Raw genomic sequence first — 23286 nt, forward strand, 5'->3', positions numbered from 1 at the left:
CAGAAGGAATAACAAGACTACCATCTCTTTTAAGTAGTTTATAAAAGTATTTGACTTACTGAGATACTGTTACAGTTACCTGAGTATTTGAAATTACAATGCAAGGAAATTTCAACAATGACTTTCAGTACAGTATTTTACAATCCAGTGCTGCTGATTCCAGTTTATTTACTAGTTCACTAGAGCACATATACACAAACAATGATTTTTGGAGAAAATTAAGAGACACCACAAAAAAAGGAGGCTGGAGATGCCAAGACAACAATGAGCTGAGACTGCAAATTCAGTGCAGCATGTAATAGAAGCACAAACCGAAAATTTAGGCATTTTTTTTTGTTTTACTTTGAGTAATTTATTTAAAACAAAACAAAAAAAACACAAGCAAACAGATTAAAAAATAATCTTCCATACTAGGTCAGATGAAGACATGACACATCTACTGTGTACTTCAATATACTAACATTTCTTGAGCTACCCAGAACAATGAGGCTTTGTTAATTTTTAGATCAGCCAGTCATCATTTAATTACCTTTCTCATATCATTATTATAAGGCAAAATTGTAAACAGAAGCTGTTTTAATACTTCATAATTGGGATCAATTGGCAGTTGCTTATGAATATACATTTGTTATATACTATGAATTTATGCAGCTCAGGCTGCTCAAGCAGTTGGAGTAATGAGAGACAAATTCATTAACCTCTGCTGAAAGTCCAATTTATAATTGTCTATTATCTGGGATACCAGACACTGTGGGCTTATTCACATGTTTCCACCAAATTCCCATAAAGAACAGAGAAGTGCACCAGCAGTTCATATTAACAGCTTTTTATTTCTACACAACATGCTGTGAAAAAAAAAAATTAACAGACTTGTTAGCATTTACAATGCTTACAAATAAAAATGTCTAAGTAGTCTCTACTTCCGGCTTCAGAAATACTGCCAATTAAACACAGTAGTAGACTTTAAATTTTGGCTAAATCCAATGTTTCACAGATATTTTTCCCCCCCCCAGCTGATTCTTTCTTTGCAGTATTTTAAAATAATTTCTGGTGCTTGGGATATCCAGCCCCCTTTCCCCCCTCCCTAATACAGCAGAAAAGACATATAAACATGCCATTTAAATTAAAGAAAGAAAAATGGAGCAAGTGGAATCCTGGACTGCAAAAATATATACAAGCATTTACCTTTTTCCTGAACTAAACATTTCAACCATAAAAATATTAAACAGCCATACCCTATAGAACTAGGGCTAAGGCTATTTCAATTATAACTATTCTTTATTTTAAAAATATAGGGCTGAAAGCCTTTTGGGTGATATTTATACATTAACAGCATTTCTAGGTTTCCTACACAAATCATGAAGTGTTATGCAGAACAAAAACTATTTTTAATCTTGTATTATCTTGCTTAATTTAATCTCTCTTGTAAATATGTTAGATAACTAGATTTCAGTGTAAGAATTAACATAAACAGAATATTTATAAGGCTTTTTTCTCCTTATGAGCTGTATGCTGTAAAATATCCATCAAATGTTTTGAAGTTGGCAGATTTTCCTGCTAGTAAAACCACAAAGCCAGGTTAGTTTTCTCCATCAGTGAAAATGTAAAAGTGGGTGATTCCTGTACCATCAGAAACTCTTTTCTGTTGCTTTTATTAGAATATGCATAACAAAATTCACTCTAAGGTCTAATTCTGCTTTCCAAGCAGGTTGTATCACTTTGACCTGAAAATCTTGAGTCAGTAGTATCTTAGGTTTTCTTACGCCTGAATCATTTTTTCCATCTTGTAGTTTATACAGAAGGGACAGCAGGAAAGAAATACTCTTTGTGAGACTGGAAGTTCAATTTTACTGTTCCCCATTGTCCTGTTTCAGCTCCAGTTTATAGAAGCATCTTAAAAACAGCTGCTGTCCCAACGCTTTGAGCTACTGTTATGCTTTAACTTGTGCTACATGGTATGTCGAGTGTCATGTTTCTTACTATGGCTAACAGCTTGTCTCATTGAAGTTTGCTTTCCTCACTTCAGATAAGGAAAGAGCCAACCACACCCAAAAAGTGCATTCAGTCTAAAGGAGCAGTAAAATGTTTTTGTAAACCAGAAGAGAATTGAACATTGACAGATTCTAAAAGGAAGAAAAAGATGTTATTAATCCAGTAAGAACTTGCTACAAAAGCTACTAGCTATGTAAGCATCTTAGGGTGACCTAGCTTAAAAACCTCCCCCAGAAACTTCAATTCTAATTGAATTGTTTTCTGATGCTCCAACTTTTCAAAAATCTGTAATCCACATATGAACTTTCTAGTCCTCTTAGTCTTAGCCAATATTGCATTAGTTCATCACCATTTAAATCCAGTTCCTTTGTACCTCTTCCTGAGAACCCAATGAAGTCTTCAGAGAAAAATGCTTGCAACATGTAAGAATAACACTTAGTATAATGTCCATTAACACTTTTGACAAGAAATATCAGTCTGCAAACAGGAATCTAAATGGAATCAGTGCAATCCCAGGTGGTCTTGTCTTTTGCAAAACAAGTGAAGTACCACAGTGTTAATACAGTTTTAAAAGTTAGTTGTTTTACACAGAAAAAAGTCAGAATTCTTCTGAGGGCACACAGAAACATTACAGCAACTTTGGGCAGGCAACTATTTTGCTGAAATTAGCAGGATTGTGAACAAACAAACAAACAAAAAAGCAAAGCTATGCCTCAGATCTGTGCCACAGTTTGAAATTCCCTTAACAGCAGTCTGAGTCCAACTGGCATGTGAGCAGACTCCAGGCAGGGAAAAAAACAGTCCAGCCACTTGAGTTACAAAAAAGAGCTTAAGCAATAAATTTGCTCACAGTAGGCAGAGGATGGTTAAGAGTTGGCTCTGGTAACATTGCTGTAAAGAGGTTACGATGCTGCTGCAGCATTGCAGCTACCAATGAACTTCCCAGTGCATCAGTAGCAAAATATGCTACTAAAAAGGAAAGACAAAACTATTTTAAAAAAATCTGTCAGTCATTAAGGACACATTCTAAGGAATGAATGAGCGCCCAAAGCTGTATTAAATTTCTACTTAGGTCATAATTAATTTGTAGCTGTATCTGATTGCTCTTTTGATCTCTGAAAGTGCTCAGCAGAAATCCAGAGTTAACATGGATAAAACCTCAGGATAACACCCATTTACTTACACGCTAGTATCATTAAATAAATCCAAGTCATGTCTACTTTACAATGAAGTGTGCAACAAGCAGAAGAAGTGAAGAACATACATCAAGTTCACGTTCTTCAAGGTGCAAATCTTAGCTATTCCTGCCCAAATCCTTCTGTTTCTTCAATTGCAAACAACAGCTTTTCCTTCAACTGCTCATAATTCTTATAGGGTGGAAGGTCTAAGCGATTGAAACTGAAAATAAAGAAAAACCTTAAGTACTTGAGAATAATTTAAACATCACCAAAAAAATCCATTATGGATGTGTTAACTTTCCTGTGTAGATGGATACCTGGATTTACACCCGGTGATAAGCTGACTTCTGACACAAATTTATCTATTTATTAGAGCGAAAGTTAACATACAAGCACCTGTGTTCAACAGTAATAGCTTTCCAGAAATGCACTGTAATTGGTAAGAAATCTCAGTAAGTTTTATATTTGAAATGTTACGTTTGTATATTTTTACCAAGCACTAATGGAACTGAGTAGAAGCTATGTTTTTTTTTCGGGAAGAGGAAGTCTGAATGCGGCTATTTATTTCACTATCAAGATTGAGTGTGGTGATAATAGAAGATCAGTCCCAACTTCTTTAGAAAGTAATGTTTATTACTTTAGGTTTTCAGTAGTGTGCAAATCCATGGAATTTACAATGGAATCTAGTCCATGACACAAATCCGTTTTTCTGAAGCTTAACTATTATCCAACAACAAAGCTTATTGGCATAACTTGGTGTTTGCGGTCACACAGTCCATTTAAGTATATTACCTATTTACTAAAATCTCAAAATAAGATTGCCATCAGCAGACACAGAGCCATAGTAGCATTTTGTTTTATGTACTTACCAGGTATGACTTCTAGGTAACCAGTTTTCCTTTCCAACTTTTTCAATACAAAATTTTTGTGGTCCATTGCTCCCTGTAACAAATTGAAATAAAACTGCCATAGGTCTAGCTGCCTTTGCATCATCAGTAGGTAACAGATGACAACACAGCATGAAAGACTTGAAGGCAAGATACCATTATTTAAACCGAACAAAGACATCTGTCTTTCACTATACAACTCTGTCCAGATTAAAGCATGCATCTGGTGAAATGAATAAATTTGAAGTGATGCTGAAAGAGACACAATCAGAATCACAGAATGGATGAGGTTGGAAGCAACCTGGTTGGAAGCCATCTGGTCGAACTCCCCTGCTTAAGCAGGTAGTCCTAGAAGCAGGTTGCCCAGGACCATGTCCAGATCATGTATCATATCAATCATACAATAGATATTAATTTTCCTTCCATCCATTTTTCTCTCATAGTCTAGTATATTCAGGACTTAAAAACAGTATTCAACATATATTCAATATAAAATTCATAAAGAACATCCTTAAACATGTAGCTTGATCCTTTTCAAAAATGCTTTGTGTGTGTTGTTATGCATACCCATGAGGTCAGCAAATCCTCCCACTGGTAATCTGCATGTTCCAGTAACAAACTGCAGAAGTCTCATTCTCTTCTCATTATCTATTTCTTTCACAAACTGAAAAATAATTGAAATAAACATTGATGTATTATTTAGTATTCATATATTCACATCATCATCCATAGTTTAGCAAATTGCACAGATGTTACAAATACGTAGATTAGCTGTAAATTTGTATTTACACATGACAAATCTGTTCAGTAATTCTGACTAGTGCTAACTAAGCTGTTGCTGTGCTCTGCTGTGTTTTGTTCTTCTGAAAAAAGTCTACGGACCTGCCAGAACCATAATATCTGTCTGCTGGTCCTGGTATAATGCCGGTAGATAGTATGCCTCTGCCAGTCATTCAGATCAATTTCTTGCATTCCACATAGAAGCACCTTCAGGGGAGAAAAAGGGAAATAAACATTAAACTACAAGCTATCACTTGCTTCTACAGCAAAAGAGATCAACTCCATTGTACTTAAAAGCATCTGCAATGACAGTATACTCAATTTTAAACCATTTTTAAACTTCCACAGCACATAATAATGACTGCTCACAAAGAACATTTGGAGAGGCCACAAGATAGAAATCAATACATTCATGAAAAATGGAATAGCTGTTTGCATTTAGATGTTCAAACCAGGAACACATACTTGATCACTGCCCAACAATATGATTCTGTGCTAGAAATAGGATGTTTTCCTTCAAAAACTATAATAAGGTATAATTTTGAGAGATCAAAAGCATCTAAAGCCTGATGCACTCTATCATCCATTACATATCTGGTTCTAATACCGTTTCTGTCAAGTTACTCATTCTTCAGACACAGGCAAATCAAATTTTTGAGGATTACAAAAGCACTTAGTCAAAAAAAATTCTACAGGCAGAATCTTAGCCTTTAGAAATGTGTAAGAAAGCTGCAAAGATGAAAGTGAAGAACACACTAACCAAATATTACTCCATAAAGTTTCCTTCAAACACCCTATAAAACAGAACTGTCAGCCTTAGTGAAGCTTGTTCTTCAGACAATGACTAACATTCTGGTATTATGTGTAAAAAACTAGATCTAGCAATACCCAAACAATCCTTTACCTCCAGTTCCTTAGCATCAAAATACTGCAAATACTGTTGTGGCAAAATTTCATTGAAGCCTTCAAAGAAAGCCTGTGTCTGTTCTTCAACACCCCGGGAAAGTCGCCATTCTGCTACTAGCCTGTAAAATAGGATACAGAAAGATAACTTGATCTGGCCTATGCTAACCCAAGTTTACATCTTTTTTAGCCTACTGAAATGAACTGTAAGCTATGTTAAAAAAAAAAAAAAAAAAAAAAAAAAAAAAAAAAAAAAGTGAAGTCTGGAAAGTTCTGGGGATAGAGCATTCTATAATTTTATTTGAAACCTTCACTGCGCAAACAGTTTGTTGTTGTTGTTTGGTTGTTTGTTTTTTAATTAAAACCCTACAATTCCAAACACTCTGCTATAGAAAGTGCTTTAGGCTCAAAGAGGAGGCAGTATCTATTCACTGATTATATTAATGGGAGCACAGCAGTCCCTAAGTATTTGGAGAAAGAAAAAAAATGCAGAGCTGTGTACATCTAATATTCTCCCCAGAAATCTCAGTCATTATCAATGAAAAGGTAAAAACTAGGTTACGTTGTACTGGTGAAGATAAGTAGGACTGCTAGCTTACCAAGAAACGACTATGTCCATTTGGAAAGTTCCATATTTGTTTCTGTTAATCATGAAACTTTGCTCTGTGGCAGAAACTCCACTCTCCATTAATAAAAGGGTGAAAAGCAGGCAGGAGACCCGAAGAACCTGAACCCAGGGAGAAGCAGATATTATGCTGAATTCAAGCCTAACCTGTCAGGAGAACTGGAACCTAAAGGGGAGATGAAAACTTTGGGGGGACTTAAAGCAGGACCCAGAGTAAGACAGAAGAATATGACTTAAGCTGGAATCTGAGATCTCCCTGGGTTCCTGGAAATTAGGAGAGAATGGTTTTCTGCAGATACTCCCTATTTTGTACCCCAATATTAGCATTTTGGGAAACTGCAAAATGCCATTATGTTTCTTCTGCAAATATTATCATTTCTGTGAAATGCTTTCAGATTAGTCATGTGACAAAAACAAATTCTACTGCTTTATTCCTTCCCCCACCCCCAAAAAAGTGTTCGCAAAACATATTAAAAGAAATAGGAAAATTCTATGATTCAATTTATTTTCTACCTGTGATGTGAGATGGTATTGTTTTGTGGTGTTGTTGTTTTTGAAGCCTCAAAGCAGAGCTTATGTACTGCTACACAATGAGGATATTTTGAGACAAGAAAGGGATATTTTGAGACAAATCAACTCATTGTTCTTTTTTTTTAAAAAACAAACAAACAAACAAACAAACAAAAAACTCTTTTAGGTTCCTTCCCTCTCAATCTATTGCTTATTGCTTTAAAACGTTCTGGTACTGCAGTCCTAATCCTTCACCGATGCAATGACATGTACTGTCATAATTCATAACAATCTGGTTAGGAATGCTAAGACCTAATTATACTATAAGGCCAGTTCAGATGAAACTAGTAGCAATCCTATGTATCTTTAAAAACTAAGGTTCATCACAAAAGATTCCAAAAATTTTCTTCTGTTTAAAACAAGCAAAAAAATGACTGGGAAGAATTATCAGCAGAGAATTATTATGAAGCCACACAAATCAAATAATAAATGCATGCAGTAATCTGGTAAAATACCCGAAGTTCACATTTCTTGTCATGATGTTCTGATAAATTTAATCATCTCTAGGAGGTAAAAAAGTAAAGCTTCTACTAAGTGTAACCTTTTTGGAAAGTGGATTTTAAAAAATTATTTCTATCAGTAGTTTTCTTTCAAATATGAAATCCAAACAATTGCCACTTGTTGCCAACATCAGCAATTATTCATAGATAGAATTTCAATAGTGCTTCTGATTACATAGTTTGATGGTATTGCTAGAACTGAAGAAAGAAAATGACATAAGACTATTTTAAAATTTTCATTTATTCTTACCTAATATATTCTTCTTTATTTTCTTCTGTCACTAGAATGTTACTACCATTTGGCTTCAAATCATGGCTTTTGATTTCACCTAGGATTTCTTTATCAACTGAGAAAAACATTTCCAAGCCACATTCTTCAATATCATTCTCTCTGTATGAAAGAAAATGTAATTTTAAATAACTGGGTAAGAACTATGTACTCAGGAGAGGGGATGGGTATGAAGAACCTTAAGCATTTTTTTTTAATTGTTTGGAGTTCAAGAATCAAGCTAAGGAAATGTTACTTACACAATAATTGTGATTTTGCAAGACTTACTGACTTCATTTCACTGATGTGCATACATGAGTAACCAACTCAATAAACCCCTCAAATTACAAAGTTAAATTTAATAAAAGCGTAGGTAGCCACCACAAAGAAGCCATCTGAAACCCTCACTTACAGAGTGAGATGTAATGGTTGTTCTTGTCACTAAGTTTTGAGTGTTCTAGTTCTTTACTTCAGATATAAGTTTCTCCTGTCTTTGACAAAATTGCCTTGTTAGGGACTGCTGGTACCCAAAACTTATCCTGGTTGGAAAGCTCACAAGAGCAATCAACTGAACGGTATCTGGCACACTTTGAAGTAAAGATGAAGGAGAAAAAACTAGTCTGCAGTGTCTGCAAGTGCCATTATACTGCCATAGAGAAGCCTAATATTAATATTCAGAAGCTTCTGTGCTCTCTCATGGACCACTGTAAGTGTAACACACGCACCTAAAGAACCGTGTGAAGAACAAATATAACATGCCTCTGCAGTATTGAAAGACCTTTCAAATATCAGGTCTAAAAAAACACATTCCTTTGTGATGTACAAAGGATAGTGCTGAGTAAGTGCCCAGCTTACGTGTTGTCAAATGCAAAGATGTGTCTGTGTCTGCAGATAATGGCTTAAAAACAATACCCTTCTACTCTAGACTTTCCACACAAAATTAATGGGCTGATACTGTTCACAAGGTAAATGTTACACGTGACTGAATTGTAATGAGTTGCACAAGATCATTCACCAGTAATAGCTTCGCCCATGATTAAAGACCAATTAACGCAAATTTCTTTCCTGTAACCCGCTCTTTTCACTATCACATTTACTTGTTTTCTAAAAGTCAGTAAATCACAGGATGACAAAAAACACTCTTCTTCTAAAGAAAAAAATAAACGCGCACCTTCTGACTACAAAACGGATTACAAGATTCGTGTAATATAAGTACAGGTATCCAGCCCTACAACTTTCAAGTCTCAAATTCACAGTATCTTTACTCAGATATCCACTACTGACATTTCCTACTAGAATGTTTATTACACCTTTAGTAGCAAATCATTCAGTACAGAACATACTACTCATCAAAGACTCATCAAAATGCTTATCTTACGTTGTAAACATCTGAAACGTCTCATCACTTCCTCATTATCCAAGATAATGCTTCCAAGATTCACCACTACAGGAAATGACATTCTTGTCTTTTATATTTATTTCAGCTTTTAAAAACAAACTATCCCCATCTTTATGAAGTCCTCAAGGCTTTTCTAATCTACTTTGTGTATGATTCTTGACTAATGTATGCTGTATCTCTCTAGACACGTAACAAAGACTAAATTTTCTGCTAAATTTCCTTATAGCAGAAACCAAAAAAAAAGTTTAAATTGACTATCCATCTCTTCTAAGCACCCCACACACACACTTTTTTTTTTTTAAAAAATACTCTCGGGAAAAGAAAATAACCAGTTACTGAAACAAATGGTGCACAACCACCATAGATTACAATGTCTTGAAATCTTGCTATTATAAAAGAAGTACCAAATTACCTTGAATGGAAAGGTTTTGTTTTTGTTTTTGTTTTGTTTTGTTTTTAATTATAACTTAAAATAGTTTTAATGCATTTCTAAAATAATGAAATTTCTGGTCTATAAACTCCAGAACCTATTTACTTTCTGCTCTCTAGAGAGGAATCTGTAAAGGAGTGGAGAAGGAGGACTCAGCAGGATTATGAATGTAGAGCTTACAGATGACTGACAATGCATACATGGAAGGCCCTATGTAGAAATGGTCTTAAATCATCCAGGTTGGAGCAAAAAAAACAATAGCAGCTATGAAAATGTATGAGAATTAACTTTAAATCTTTTACTTTAACTCCTTAGATAAATTTCAGGTATGACTGACAGAAGAGTTATGTGACAGTATATAAGTTACATTTGCTAACTCCAAATTATTGTAGCACTATACTGTGTTTTCTAATTAAACCAGATATTGAAAGGATTTATTGCTAATTTTTTTAATTGGTTATTTAAAAAGTTTCAGTGGAATTTACTTGAGTCATTTTATTTGTAACTTTGTGCACGAGTACCACATTTGTATAATGTCTAGCAAGATTTATTCAAAAAATAGTAAAAATGGAATGCACGATACTGCGCAGAATATTCAGTGACCTAAAAATGCAATTAATTTTTGCATTATCAAATCATTTGTGTATCTAATATTCCATTTAAATTCCAATACTACTTTGTAATTGACATACTCTACTGGTCAGTTTGTTAGTAGTAGTAGTTTTACACTTACTTTCTGGCATAAGTGAAAAACAAAAACATTTTATTGCTATTTCAAGAACAAAATCAAGACGAACTCACTTTACCCAGATGAGAGAGTTGTAAAACTCTGGGTCAACAGATTCTAAATCCTTGAGTCCTACTGGCTTGTTTAGGATACGCTTATAGAACGGCAGAGAGAAACCAGTGTCAATGAATTTCCCATGGAATAAAGCCTGAAGAACATGAAAATAGACAAAAAATAATGCAAAGGATGATTGATTACTCAATATGACAACATTTGTACAGCGTACCAATGGAGCTTGATGCCCAAAGAATTAAAGTAAGATATATCATAACTGTAAATATGCTTTATCTATTTATACATAATAAAAACTATGTATGCTGATGAAAATTTCAGCTCAAAGATGAAGTGTTTAGTAATCCATTTGATGGTACGAAGGGCTACGCAGATGGTGAGGGGTCTGGAGGGGAATATGTATGAAAAGCAGCTGAAGTCAGCAGTTTGTTGAGCCTGGAGAAGAGGAGACTGATGGGAAGCCTCAGCACAGCCCACAGCTTCCTCACAAGGGGAGCAGAGGGGCAGGCGCTAATCTCTGCTCTCTGGTAATTAGCGACAGGAACCAATAGAACCGAATGGAGCTACAACAGGGGAGGTTCAGGTTGGGTATCAGGAAAAGGTTCTTCACCAAGAGGGTGGTTGGGCAGTGGAACAGGCTCCCCAGGGCACTGAACCTGCCAGAGTTCAAGAACCATTTAGACAACGCTCTCTGACACATGGTCTGATATATGGGTGGTCTTTGGGGACCCAGGAGTTGGACTCAATGATCTTTGTGGGTCCCCTCCAACTCTTGATATTCTATGATTCTATAGTACTGTATTTATTTACATGAAAAATTACAGGAGGTAACTTTTTTCTATTTTTAACTTACCATGGCAATGAATCTTCCAATAAAACGGAAGTATTTCAGATGATCTGGGTTAATATAGGAGGCTGGGTTTATTTGTAAGCAGTAGTTATCTTTCCCTGCATATTCAAACAGGCAATACATTGGGTTCAGAACTTCATGTGACAATAGAAAGAACCATTCCCTGAAATTACACAAGCAACAACAACAAAAAACACATTTCAAAACATTAAAAATGACTTCAGCTAACGGATATGCTGAAAATCCACTTAGGAACTTGTTGGCACATAGCTAGTCAACCTGACTTTTCTAGAAAGTATGGTTACATCAAACTGAAACTAATGTAAGTTAGGATTTAGTCTGCAAGGTTAAAATGTTATACAGCTGTCAGTGATTTGGAAAAAGATCCCTTATCTTACGGAGGTAATTAAAACACTACCATTGATTTAAACATTAGACTTTTAGGGAACACTAATAAATATATACGCCTTTCCTAGTTACATTCATGTACGGACTTCTGACATGAAATTACATTTTTGTTCATTTTCAGGAAACCTCTACTTTGGTGGTAATGGTCATGCTGAAGTCAATAAACTGTGCATGTGTTTTCACTAATCACTAAGACAGATTAAAGTAATTCCTAAAGTGTACTGAAAATACTTCTATACAGTTCTAAAACATGCACTGATATTCTAAGGAAAAACGAGGAATACGCTTCACTAGTATTCTGAAATCATTGCAGTTCAATTATCTACCTTGGGAAAATTTTCACAACAAATAACAGGAAAAAGAAATCATTTGCCATTTTACTATAGTTTACCTTGCAACTCCTCCATAATCTAAGCCTTCTTCACCAGGGAAAATAACCCATAAACGTCTCCGTAGATCCTGAGAACTGAAGCTCATTATCTAAGTGAAAGAAAAACAGACAATTTATTTCAAGAAAATCATATAAAACTATTTCCTGTATCAAGCCATATAGCATTTTCAATCAGAACATAAAACGTGCTATAAGTACACGAAGTACCCGCTTACATAACTTTCATGGAATTTGAGGGGTTAATGGCAACCTATTTCCACAGATTAACAAGTAAAAGATGTAAAAGAAAAATAAATAATAATTTTAAAATTTAAGACCTATAATTACGCCAGCAGCCTATATAAAAGTTTATGACAAAAATCAAGCCAATAAATAACAGGGGCTCAAAGTATGTAAATTCAGGATTTCTAAAATACTGTAGTGAATGATATCTGAAAGGTACCCAAGTTACAGGCAATGAAGAGATATGTCTAAGATCTCAAATAAATAAATAAATAAATAAATAAATATTATATATAAAATATTTTCATTTTACAGCTTCATCTCCTAAAGGGGATAATAAAAATCTAGCTTTTTTAGAAGCTAAAGAATTTTAGTAATGCTGTTTTGTTCAAATGTCAGACATTTACTTAGAGAAATTTCACAGAACATATATGTGTGAGATCATTAAGTTTTTGTCTGTAATAACAGGCACAGAATTTGGATCAAAAATTTTAAAATCTGTGCTAGATGTCTGAAGTTATCATCACAATAGATTTTGTATCTCCAACATAGATATCTACAAATGACCCAAGAATCAGTATAAAAAAAAAAAGTCAGATATGTGCAATTGAGTTATAGTCTACATTATTGACAAAGCGCCGTATTTTCCTAAATACACCTCGGTTTGTTGACATTTACATGATTACATGATCTCTCTCAACTATTTCTACTATAATATAATATTGTTACCTTTGTCATTACTATGAAAGGACAAAGTACAATTTTAGAAATAATGGTGGAACCAATTTTCAGTTCCAGGACTTATTTCATCTACTTCTAACCCACTCTATTTGAAGACAAGAGTGTTCCAAAAGAAAAGAGTAGCCAGCTGCACTAGCATTTGCTGCTTCTGCTAAGACAGTTTACAGTAACTTGAATAAGTAAGCATTAAACCTTATTTAAGAATATATATTCTTGTCTCAAAACATCTTATTCAACATGTTCTAACTTCTTGGCTTGACAAACTGATAACTCCTACAAGAAATGAAACCAGAAGATACACAGGAACATAAAGATCAGCAAGGAACAGAGGAAGGTAGAAGTTCCTATCTTCTTGAATAAGGTTTGCATCTTAATTTCTTTCAAATCAGAAAAGCACAGAAGTGGCCAATACAAATTTCATATTGTTCCCTGTAGCTCTCACCATCTATTTAACTGGCAAGGGGAGTAATTTATTGCCACAGTGAACATTAAAAAAAAAAGGTAGAATATGAAAACACTTAAAAATAGTGTATAGAAATAAATTTCAAGCACGATTTAGGTCTCTTAGCATTCTTAAGAATTTTGCTGCTAATAATATAAGTATAATTATTAGTTTTTGTTTTCTTTTAACCATTTAATTACTTATTTAAAGACCTGTAACATCTACAGTAAGAGTAAGTGCAACTTAATATATTTTGGTACATAACCATGCTTATTTAACAAAACTGGCAGGGGAGGACATGCGAACAAACCTAGCAAAACACGCTAACTTCCTGTAAATGGGGAATTGCTCTGCCACTGCTCTCCCCACGATTAATCAGCCAGTAGAGACAGAACTTAACATTTTAGCATGATCTTTTTATATATAAGCATGACTGTATCCTAACTATGTGTTTTTGTTAGTCTCTAGTAAAATAACCTTATTAAAATGTCACAGGATCAAGAAAGACAAGTGACAAATTTATTTGATCCAACTTTTCATGTCTACTAATATGTTTTAATACAGTACCTGTTGAAATGAGTCTTCAAATAATGTTTTTCTGCTCACTGTAATCTTTATGTGTTGTGGCATTGCCAGTTGCTGAAATGAAATTTTTCAGAGGTAAGATCTACAAATACTTAATATTTCTCATACTGTTTTAACTGTTGTTTGTTGAATATGTTGTTTTAAGAGGTAGAGGTAAATTTCAATAATGCACATAAAACAGTCAGTAATCGAGATACTTGAATTTTAATTTACTCCAAGAAAAAATCTATTCTGATACTGAGATCTGCAGCAAAGGTATACAGACCTCCATATCCTGATTTGAACAGGTTCAAATACTGTATTCTTACAAAACACTAGAAAAAAATAAGATAAGTAACATTCTAAATCAGTAAGGCCTTTTACTCCAACATTCAATAATAATAAAAAAAGAAAATTTAGGTTATTCTGTAAAAGGGAAAAATCAGGCTCTTCTCTGCTATTTTTCAAAGTATAATTCATTGACACTTGAACACTGGAACATTTAAACCTAGTACATTTTCCTAGATACCAAGTTACATATTCTTTTGATATCCATAGAGTTTAAAAGACCAAGAGTGACATTGCAATATGCTATTATGTTAGGACGTACTGAAGTACAACCCAATATAGTTTTCAGTGTTTAGACACGTATGGTCTGTGTCAAATGCCCTGCAGTTTCTTCCAGAAGTATTTATTTGTATAGAAACTAGATCTTATATATTAATTATATTTAAAACTACTACATTTTCATATATTCACTTATTAAGAGCAGAAAAAGAACAACATTCTGAAACCTAGTACTTTCTTAAATAAACTGTAAAGAAATTCGGGTTTTCTTTCACTCTAAGAAGTTTTAAAGTTACCCTACAACTTGCATCAGCTTATACAAACCCAGTATTTGCTCGCTCCTGGTTATACTCACTTTAAGTGGGTTGATTAATTTTACTTGCAGGGCACTGAATAGTTAATTTACAGAAAGTAAACAGAAAATGATAATGCAAACAAATGTTCTCAAGAAATAAATTTGTACCTGACACCAGAATCGGAAATAATGGACCTTTGCCTTGAAATCGCGTACATAAGCTATCTGGGGCCCATTGTCTCTGGAACCAAAGGGAGAAAAATTAATTTCCAAAGCGTTATTGTAATTTAAAAAACAGTATGAAAAATTATTTGTTGTGTAGTTACATGGTTTAGTAGGCTATCCAGCTGGAAGATTCTTATGCACTTAGTCTGCTTTTGGGGTATAACTGTTTTTGTTTTTTAACTAAAAAAATCTGTTTTGTTAATTGTGGAGTGCATATCCAGTACTTTTCCCAACAGTATCTACTTCACTGTAATTTAATTAATTATCAGGAAGAGGAGGTAGATGAAACCTTCTTCAGACAGCTCAAAGTAGCCTCTCAGGCATCAGCCCAGGTTCTCATGGGGGACTTCAACCACACTGATTATCTGCCGGGAAGACCACTCAGATGACACAAACAGTCCAGGAGGTTCTTGCAGTGCACTGATAACACTTTTTTGACACAGGTGGTGGAGAAGCCAACAAGGAGAGGTGTGCTGCTGAACCTTGTATTAATGAATGAGGAAGGACTAGTTGGAGATGTGAGGGTAGGGGGCAGCCTTGGCTGCAGTGACCATGATAATGGTGGAGTTCAGGATCTTGCAAAGAGGAAGCAGGGCAAAATGTAGGATTGCAGCCCTGGACTTCAGGAGAGAAAACTTTGGCCTCTTCAGTCAGTCCACTGCTGAATGGGGTGGGTGCCCTTGTGGCAAATGATATGGAGAAGGCAGAGTTGCTGAATGCCTTTTTTGCTTCAGTCTTTACTGTTAAGACCAGCCCTTGGGAATCTCAGACCCTGGAAACAAGAGAGAAAAAGTCCAGAGAAAGGAGGACTTTCCCTTGATCGAAAAGGATCAGGTCAGAGATCATCTAAGCGAACTTGACACCCACAAATCCATGGGCCCCAATGGAAACGTACCCATGGATGCTGAAGTAGCTGGCTGATGTTATTGCTAGACCACTCTCAATCATCTTTGAAAGCTCATGGAGAACAGGAGAGGTGCCTGAGGGAACTGGAAGAAAGTCAATGTCATGCCAGTCTTCAAAAAGGGCAAGAAGGAGGACCCAGGAAACTACAAGCCAGTCAGCCTCACCTCCATCCCTGGACAGGTGATAGAACAGCTCATTCTGGAGGTCATCTCCAAGCATGTGGAGGATAAGAAGGTGATCAGGAGTAGTAGCATGGGTACACCAAGGGGAAATCATGTTTAACCAATCTCACATCCTTCTATGGTCAGATGACTAGCTGGGTAGATGAGGGGAGAGCGGTGGATGTAGTCTGCCTTGACTTCAGCATGGCTTTTGACACTGTCTCCCATAACTTCCTCATAGACAAGCTCAGGAAGTGCAGCCTAGATGAGTGAACAGTGAGGTGGATTGGTAATTGGCTGGAGGCAGAGCTCAGAGGGTTGTGGTCAGCAGTGCAGTCTCGTTGGAGGCCTGTAAACTAGTGGTGTCCCGCTGGGGTCAGTACTGGGTCCAGTGTTGTTCAACATATTCATCAACAACCTGGACAATGGAACAGACTGCACCCTCAGCAGGTTTGCTGATGACACAAAGCTGGGAGGAGTGGCTGATACCCCAGGCGGCTGTGCTGCCATGCAGAGGGACCTCGACAGGCTAGAGGGTTGGGCCGAGAGGAACATCATGAAGTTCAACAAGGGCAAAGGCAGGGTCCTGCACCTAGGGAGGAATAACCCCCAAGCACCAGTACAGGCTGGGAGGTGACCCAATGGAGAGCAGCTCTGCATAGAGGGACCTGGGAGTCCTGGTGGACAGCAGACTGACCATGAGCCAGCAATGTGCCCTTGTGGCCTGCTTGGCCCCAATGGTCTCCTGGGATGCATTCAGAAGTGTGTTGGCAGCAGGTCAAGGGAGGTGATCCCACCCCTCTGCTCAGCCCTGGTGAGACCACACCTGAAGCACTGTGTTCAGATCTGGGCTCCCCAGTACAAGAGGGACATGGAGCTCCTGGAGCGAGTTCAGAGGAGGGCTACAGAGATGATGAGAGGACTGGAGCACCTGTCGTATGAGGACAGGCTGAGAGAGCTGGGCCTGTTTAGCCTGGAAAAGAGAAGACTGAGGGGAGACCTTGTTAATGGGTACAAATATCTGGGGGGAGGGTTTTGAGAGGATGGAGACTCTCCTTTCAGTGGTGACCAGCGACAGGATGAGAGGCAGCGGGCACAAACTGAAGGACAGGAGGTTCTGGCTCAATATGAGGGGGCAATTCTTGACTGGGAGGGTGACAGAGCACTGGGACAGGTTGCCCAGAGAGGTTGTGGATAATCTCCTTTTCTGGAGATATTCAAACACTGCCTGGATGCCATCCTGTGTAACGTGCTCTAGGTGATCTTGCCTGGCAGGGGGGTTGGACCAGATGATCTTCAGAGGTCCCTTCCAAACTCAGCCATTCTGTGATTTGGTGTAAAAAAGATACTAACAATAAGGTAGGATGACATTCAGGTAATTTAAACTTGCAGCTAAGTTCTGCTTTTAACTCCATTCTGGTTCCTAAAAATCAAAGAAAGAAAGAGTATACTTGTAAAAATTAAGACCAGTAAGTGGAAGGAAGGGATCTGGTCATCAGAAGTGTTGATGGTCCCTCTATCTTATCTACTACTTGGTGAGTCAGATTCTTAAGTATTCAGTCATCTTCAGGGACACTTATCCATGGATAAAAATAAATAAATTCAGAGACTTTAATACACATAAAACTTTCTGCACACAAAACAGGAAAAAGAAAAAAAAAGCAACTTATGAATGTTCAACTTCACTTTTAGGAGCTTAGAAATGGTTTAATAAAACACTTACAGAGCAGACTTGCCCGTGCGGGGATCTATGTATGTAGTGGTTCTTCTGTTGTGATCCACAAAATATGGAATACCTTCCACAGTAAATCGCATTTCCCAGCCTTCAGGTAAGGGTTTCTCATTTAATTGACTATAGATACAAGCAAATACATAGTAAATTATGCACTTAATACATGAAGTCAATTGATCAGTACTTGAGACAGCAAAAAATTTAGCAGATCTAGAAAACTACAGACAGAGACGCTTTCATTTCAACATTTATTCCGCCTTTTTTTCCTCCAATTTTCACATCACCTCTCATTTTAACCAAAATGAAATGTTTATTTCAACAATAGCACCTTCAGTTGCACTATCAAGAAGAACAGCAAATTGGTAAACATTCTTGTATTTTTCTGTAAGTTTCTATGTTTCATCCACTTAAGCAACAGCAACTAAAATCTATTTTTTGTTAGATTTTTACTCTCAAGATGACATTGCCCTAATAACTAGCTTTTGGTACCTCACACATAATCACAATAGCTAAAAGCTTAAAGAGTTTCAGAATGACAAAAATATCAAGAAAATAAAAATACTGATCTTAAGCAATTTTTTTTGACAACTTCCAACTCAATTTTCGTATCGATATAAGCGTATCTTGATATGTTTGGAAAACCTGAGTATTATCACTCCATCCAAGTGCTCTCAAAGTGACTTCCCTCTATGGAAATATACTTCAGGAAAATGTTTTCAAGCTATTAAATCAGAACTTTTGGTTGTTGGGTGGTTATTAAAAATAACAGTGCTTTCCATACAGTTAACTGCTGCAGTGACTTTCAAGTCACTGAAAGCTGTTGAAAGGTTGTCATCTCTGGCTATGGCTATTAACCCTTCCACTCTCCCTCATCTTACTCCATTTCATTACAGATGAATTTGCTTCACCAAGTGCAAATTTTCATCTCAAACACAGCATACCCTTCACCCTCAATTTCCTGCCTACATTTCCTACCTCAGAGTCAAAGTAACTGGATCCCAAACTAAACAGTAATCTATTAATCCAATACTTGTAGAGTACCCAAGTTCTGTTTCTTTTTTATTGTTTGTTTTAAAGTGGTAAAGTAGAGGTGCTGCAACTTTTGGAGTTTGTCTTCTGTCTCTTAGCTATTGCCAGTCTAATAAATAATCAAATTATGCAGGATCAAATTATGCACTAACACATCAGTTGAAACAAACACTCTCCTCCCTCCTGCAACGATACAAGTTTCTATTATTCTATAAAAAGAGCATGAACTGTTCTGGGAATGAACTTACTGCTGTTGACAAAGACTTTCCTGATAACTGTATTATTATCAAGTGTTATTTTGACAGTTTCTGTTTCAGCTGGTACCTTTTACAGGACTGCCTGATAGCACGTATAGGACAGCCTGTGTTTTAGCTGTAAGCACCATCTCCAAAGTCTCAATCTCTTATATATATATACTTAGATATATATATATCTTATATATATAAGATATATATCTATATATCTATATCTATATATATATCTTATATACTTTGTTATATTTTCATTTCAGATTTACATGAAGCTGCAACTGATTTCTTACCCTTGACTCCTGGGATCTTCCCACTGAGTGATACGTGTGTTGTGATTGACAAAATATACTCTGCCATTGCTGTCAGTTCTCTTTTCTGAAAAGATACAAAATGAAAACAAATTTCAATACCTCTTTACTGTGTTGCTGAGACTACAAATTAAATTAATGTAAGCAATCAGTGCCTGCTACAGTTTCACCTGTCTTCAAGGTTCTCTGTACATCCTTTGACTCAACATCTTTTCACTTTCATTGGCATTACTCATTAAGGAGTAATTAAGGAGTCAACTCACCAACAGGAATCTATTTTAATACTACTGACTGCTAACAATTATGTGAAAGTGCATCATCACCTACCCTCAGTGAAAAGCTGCACTTAGGATGGTTTTGCATTGTTTCTTAGTATCTCAATTCTTACCCTGAAAAGTTCAGATATCTATGTATGCCGCTTATAAAAATGACGAAATCTTAACTATAAGTCAAGATTCTGGGCATTATAGCAGAAATATAAACAGTTGTGAAGGAAATTGTTCATCACAGGAAATTTACCTTCACTAAGTATATTGGCCTACAGTTTGTACTTCTTAAAAAGCTTTTTCCGGTGTTTTTTGGAAGTTAAAATGCATATGGATTAAAATACAGATGAAATTGAAATTTCCATCTAAAGATCCTTTACTCTGCTTTTTTTTTTCCCCCTATTATAGGGAACAAATAATTGGAAGAAAGCAAAAACATAAACAGTTTTCCCCGAAGGAAATCCCAGCTAGCTTCAATTTCTGCTATGTGCTTTACAAACAATATAGACAATAAACATAAGATATGTTACAGAGGTATACAAAAATATCAAGAAAGTACTAAAAGGTATGTGAACAGTAGTAAAATCTTTCATATTTGTATTATCAGCAGGGAATAAATATATATATATATATGTAACAACATGGTTTCCAAAAAATATATTTTCAATCAAATAAACCTATGCCTACAACTGAAAAATGTTTGATGATAAATGCCAGGATTTGGTCTTCTAGATCAATCTGCAGTCCTTCATGCAATTTTTATTTAGAGTGTTCTAACAAGCACACAAAATGTAGAATACAAACTACAAAAACAGGCTATATTCTGACTATCAGAAGTAAAAAGCTCCAGTTAAGAAGGAAAGTCTGGAAGCAGACACTTGTCTATAGGAGTTATACTAGAGAAGAATTCAACATGACGTTGAAATTCAGTTTTGTTGCTTCCTGGGCAAAGTCAGCCTCAAAAACATTACTTGAAATGCTACATACGTAGTGCAACAAAGCACAAGTGTGGGCACAATGATCTTATAGCATGACATCAAATCAATACCAGAACTAAAAATCCTGACGGTTATATTTGAAAAGCAAAATACAAACCCAGCTCTAGTTCTGACGTGTATAGTCACTCACTTTAAGACTAAACAACTCTGAGAACACTGCCTATGTACCATGAACCCTGAATTCTTACAGCAGCTTCGTAGTCACAGCAGAAATAAAGTTCTACACTTACATTTTTGTACATAGACGCACACACAAAAATCTATTTATTGTAAAAGGTTATCCCTGCGAATTACAAAACCAAACAAATTCACTCCAGAGAGAGGGAACAAGTTAAGGAATGATTAGTTGTTGTCATAAAAGCTTTTCAGTGCTACAGAGTTCTCCATGAATTGGCTACACACCCAGAAGAAGGTTAAGGGGTAAATCCTGCCTAATGAAAGCGGTGAAAAATGGGATGATAGTGTGAAAAAAGCTATTATGACATGACAATTATTGGAAACTACAAACTATTCTGTTTTGTTCCCAATCTACTTTGGAACTACACATTCTTGTCAGGATTTGACACTTTAACAGCATATTTGATTAGATTTAATTTATTTTTAAAATAATCTAGATTTTCTCTTACATAAAATTAGCCTAGAACAGCTGACAAGATAATTTGGCAGAAATATGCTCTAATGTCTAATTACACTGCATTACAAAACACTGTTTCAAGTCAGTCTTACCCCATCCAGGTGGCAGAGGGCCAAGAGGATCAAACTCTTTGCTTTGCATGGAAGAAAAGTCCTGGTTCTGCAAGTCACACAAACAAATGGTGCATTAATGACTAGCCTCCATCCATTTGCCTTCCCAATGCTCTAACATAGCCATCATAAGTTATTAAAGTAAATGCATTTTTGTTAATTTTACATATATATATTTTTACATATATCAGAGGCCAACATTTTTTTTTTTTTATTCCAGAGATGGCATATGTTGTATTACAAATTCGTCTTTTATTTAAGCTCTCTTTCTTCCTTGTACTAAGGATTCACAGCTCTTCTGTTTGCTAATTTTATAGCCCTTGGCATACTTAATTAACTGCAGTGCCAAGAAAATAATTATTCTTTGGGAAGTGTCCCTGCCTGCACAGAAGGGAAATTAGTACCACAGTACCCAAAACAATTGGGAAGTAAATCACTTCAGTCCTGCATTTAGTACTGTTCTCCCTACCACCATTTATGAAGTGTTTTTTCTGCATATATACAGCAAATCTAGCACCTATGCTGTTTTTAACAAACTAGTAGCATTATAAGGAGTTATCTGAAGTCTATTATTCAGAGGTAAACAATACATTTGAAATTTTGGAAGGGTTATTTTCTTCTACCTTCATAGCATGTATTTTACCCAGAGCTGAAACATGTCCTATGAGCCTGCCTTCCTTTTAGGTCATTGCAAGGCACAATTTAAATAAAACACCTTATTACTATGCTGCAGTTTGCTTTGAACTACTGGCTTTTGTTAATATTATACATACATTTTACCAAAGAACACCATATATATTCAGCTGACGAACAAAATGTATCACACTGCCTGCAGTCATTGCAAGGACATGAATTAAGGTTACTGAACCAAGGCTCATGCCATGCTAACAAATGTAAAGATACTATATATCACAAAGAATAAACCATAACAAAAACTTGTGTCTTTGCTGGGAAAAGTCACCTACAAGCATTCTCAAAACACAAGTACATATATAGTTCCAATATGTAGAAAAGATACTTCTCTTATCTTTTATCAGCATTAGTAAGCATTGTACTCCTTACCCCATATATAAATCTCTGATTAAATTGCTGCATGGCTCCTTGAAGCTGACTGCGTTGAAGCTGCCACTGCTCATAATTTCGGACAGACTCTAATGTTGGTCTCTGCCATGTTGTGGTTCTGGTGAAGTGGTCAACATAGTAAATTCTACCCATGTTGTCAACTCGTCGCTCCCAGCTTTAAAAAGAATGAAAAAAAAATAAATTAGAAGCATCAGTTCTCAATAGCTGACAACTTTAAGGGCTCAGAAGTCAAACTCATTCTATTTACTGTACTTTCATTTTTAACGCTGAAAGGTTTAAACCTATTTTTTTAAATGCTACACGAACCACTATCAATGGTATACTGTTATTATGGCATTTATCCCACTCAATTCACAAGTCTACAGGTTTGTCCTAAAAAGATAACAAAAGCTCAGACAGTTTGGCTGTACAATGCAAGATTTCCTCATTCTCTTTCTGACAAGATCAGTCGGTTTGGGCAGAAAATGAAGTTTTGGTGGTGGTGTGTGTGTGTTTTTATTTATTTTCAGTTCATATAAAGTCAATACTATTTACAAAATTAGTAAATCATCTTAGAATTTAAAACAAGTTGAGTACAACAGGTAGGCTCCTTTTTATGAGACAGTCTGCCAGCTTGCTTCTTCTTTCAAATCAAGTTCTCTTTAGGGTCCCACGTGTTTTTACTTTGTAATTCTGCATAACATTTGAGCCACCTGAGTATGAATGAAGTGCAATAAAACAATTGATTTTCCTTTCACTTCAGGAGAAAATAAAAACAAAGAACAAATAAGAA

At 35.8% G+C, this 23286-nt stretch overlaps 1 protein-coding gene across 5 annotated transcripts in view; it reads right to left on the bottom strand.

The window, feature by feature from the left end:
- Positions 1–23: 23 nt before the first annotated feature.
- The window catches only part of ITCH (itchy E3 ubiquitin protein ligase), a 66469-nt gene continuing 43206 nt past the window's right edge, over positions 24–23286 (bottom strand). For 4 of the 5 annotated variants that reach the window (XM_084538492.1, XM_084538491.1, XM_084538489.1 and 1 more), the window contains exons 10-24: positions 22494–22668; positions 21414–21480; positions 19406–19490; positions 17827–17955; positions 14980–15052; positions 13953–14024; positions 11981–12069; positions 11185–11344; positions 10334–10467; positions 7686–7826; positions 5742–5862; positions 4940–5044; positions 4625–4721; positions 4040–4112; positions 24–3390 (exon numbers count right to left, since the gene is read on the bottom strand). In XM_084538492.1, coding sequence (XP_084394618.1) covers positions 3291–3390; positions 4040–4112; positions 4625–4721; positions 4940–5044; positions 5742–5862; positions 7686–7826; positions 10334–10467; positions 11185–11344; positions 11981–12069; positions 13953–14024; positions 14980–15052; positions 17827–17955; positions 19406–19490; positions 21414–21480; positions 22494–22668 — 1621 coding nt within the window. In that variant the 3' untranslated portion in view covers positions 24–3290. Of the gene's footprint in view, positions 3391–4039; positions 4113–4624; positions 4722–4939; positions 5045–5741; positions 5863–6339; positions 6468–7685; positions 7827–10333; positions 10468–11184; positions 11345–11980; positions 12070–13952; positions 14025–14979; positions 15053–17826; positions 17956–19405; positions 19491–21413; positions 21481–22493; positions 22669–23286 lie in introns of those variants that run through there. The other variant, XR_014698665.1, reaches the window with a different exon arrangement.

The sequence above is a fragment of the Aythya ferina genome (genome assembly GCF_964211825.1).
Source record: "Aythya ferina genome assembly, chromosome: 16".
NCBI classification, from domain to species: Eukaryota; Metazoa; Chordata; class Aves; order Anseriformes; family Anatidae; genus Aythya; species Aythya ferina.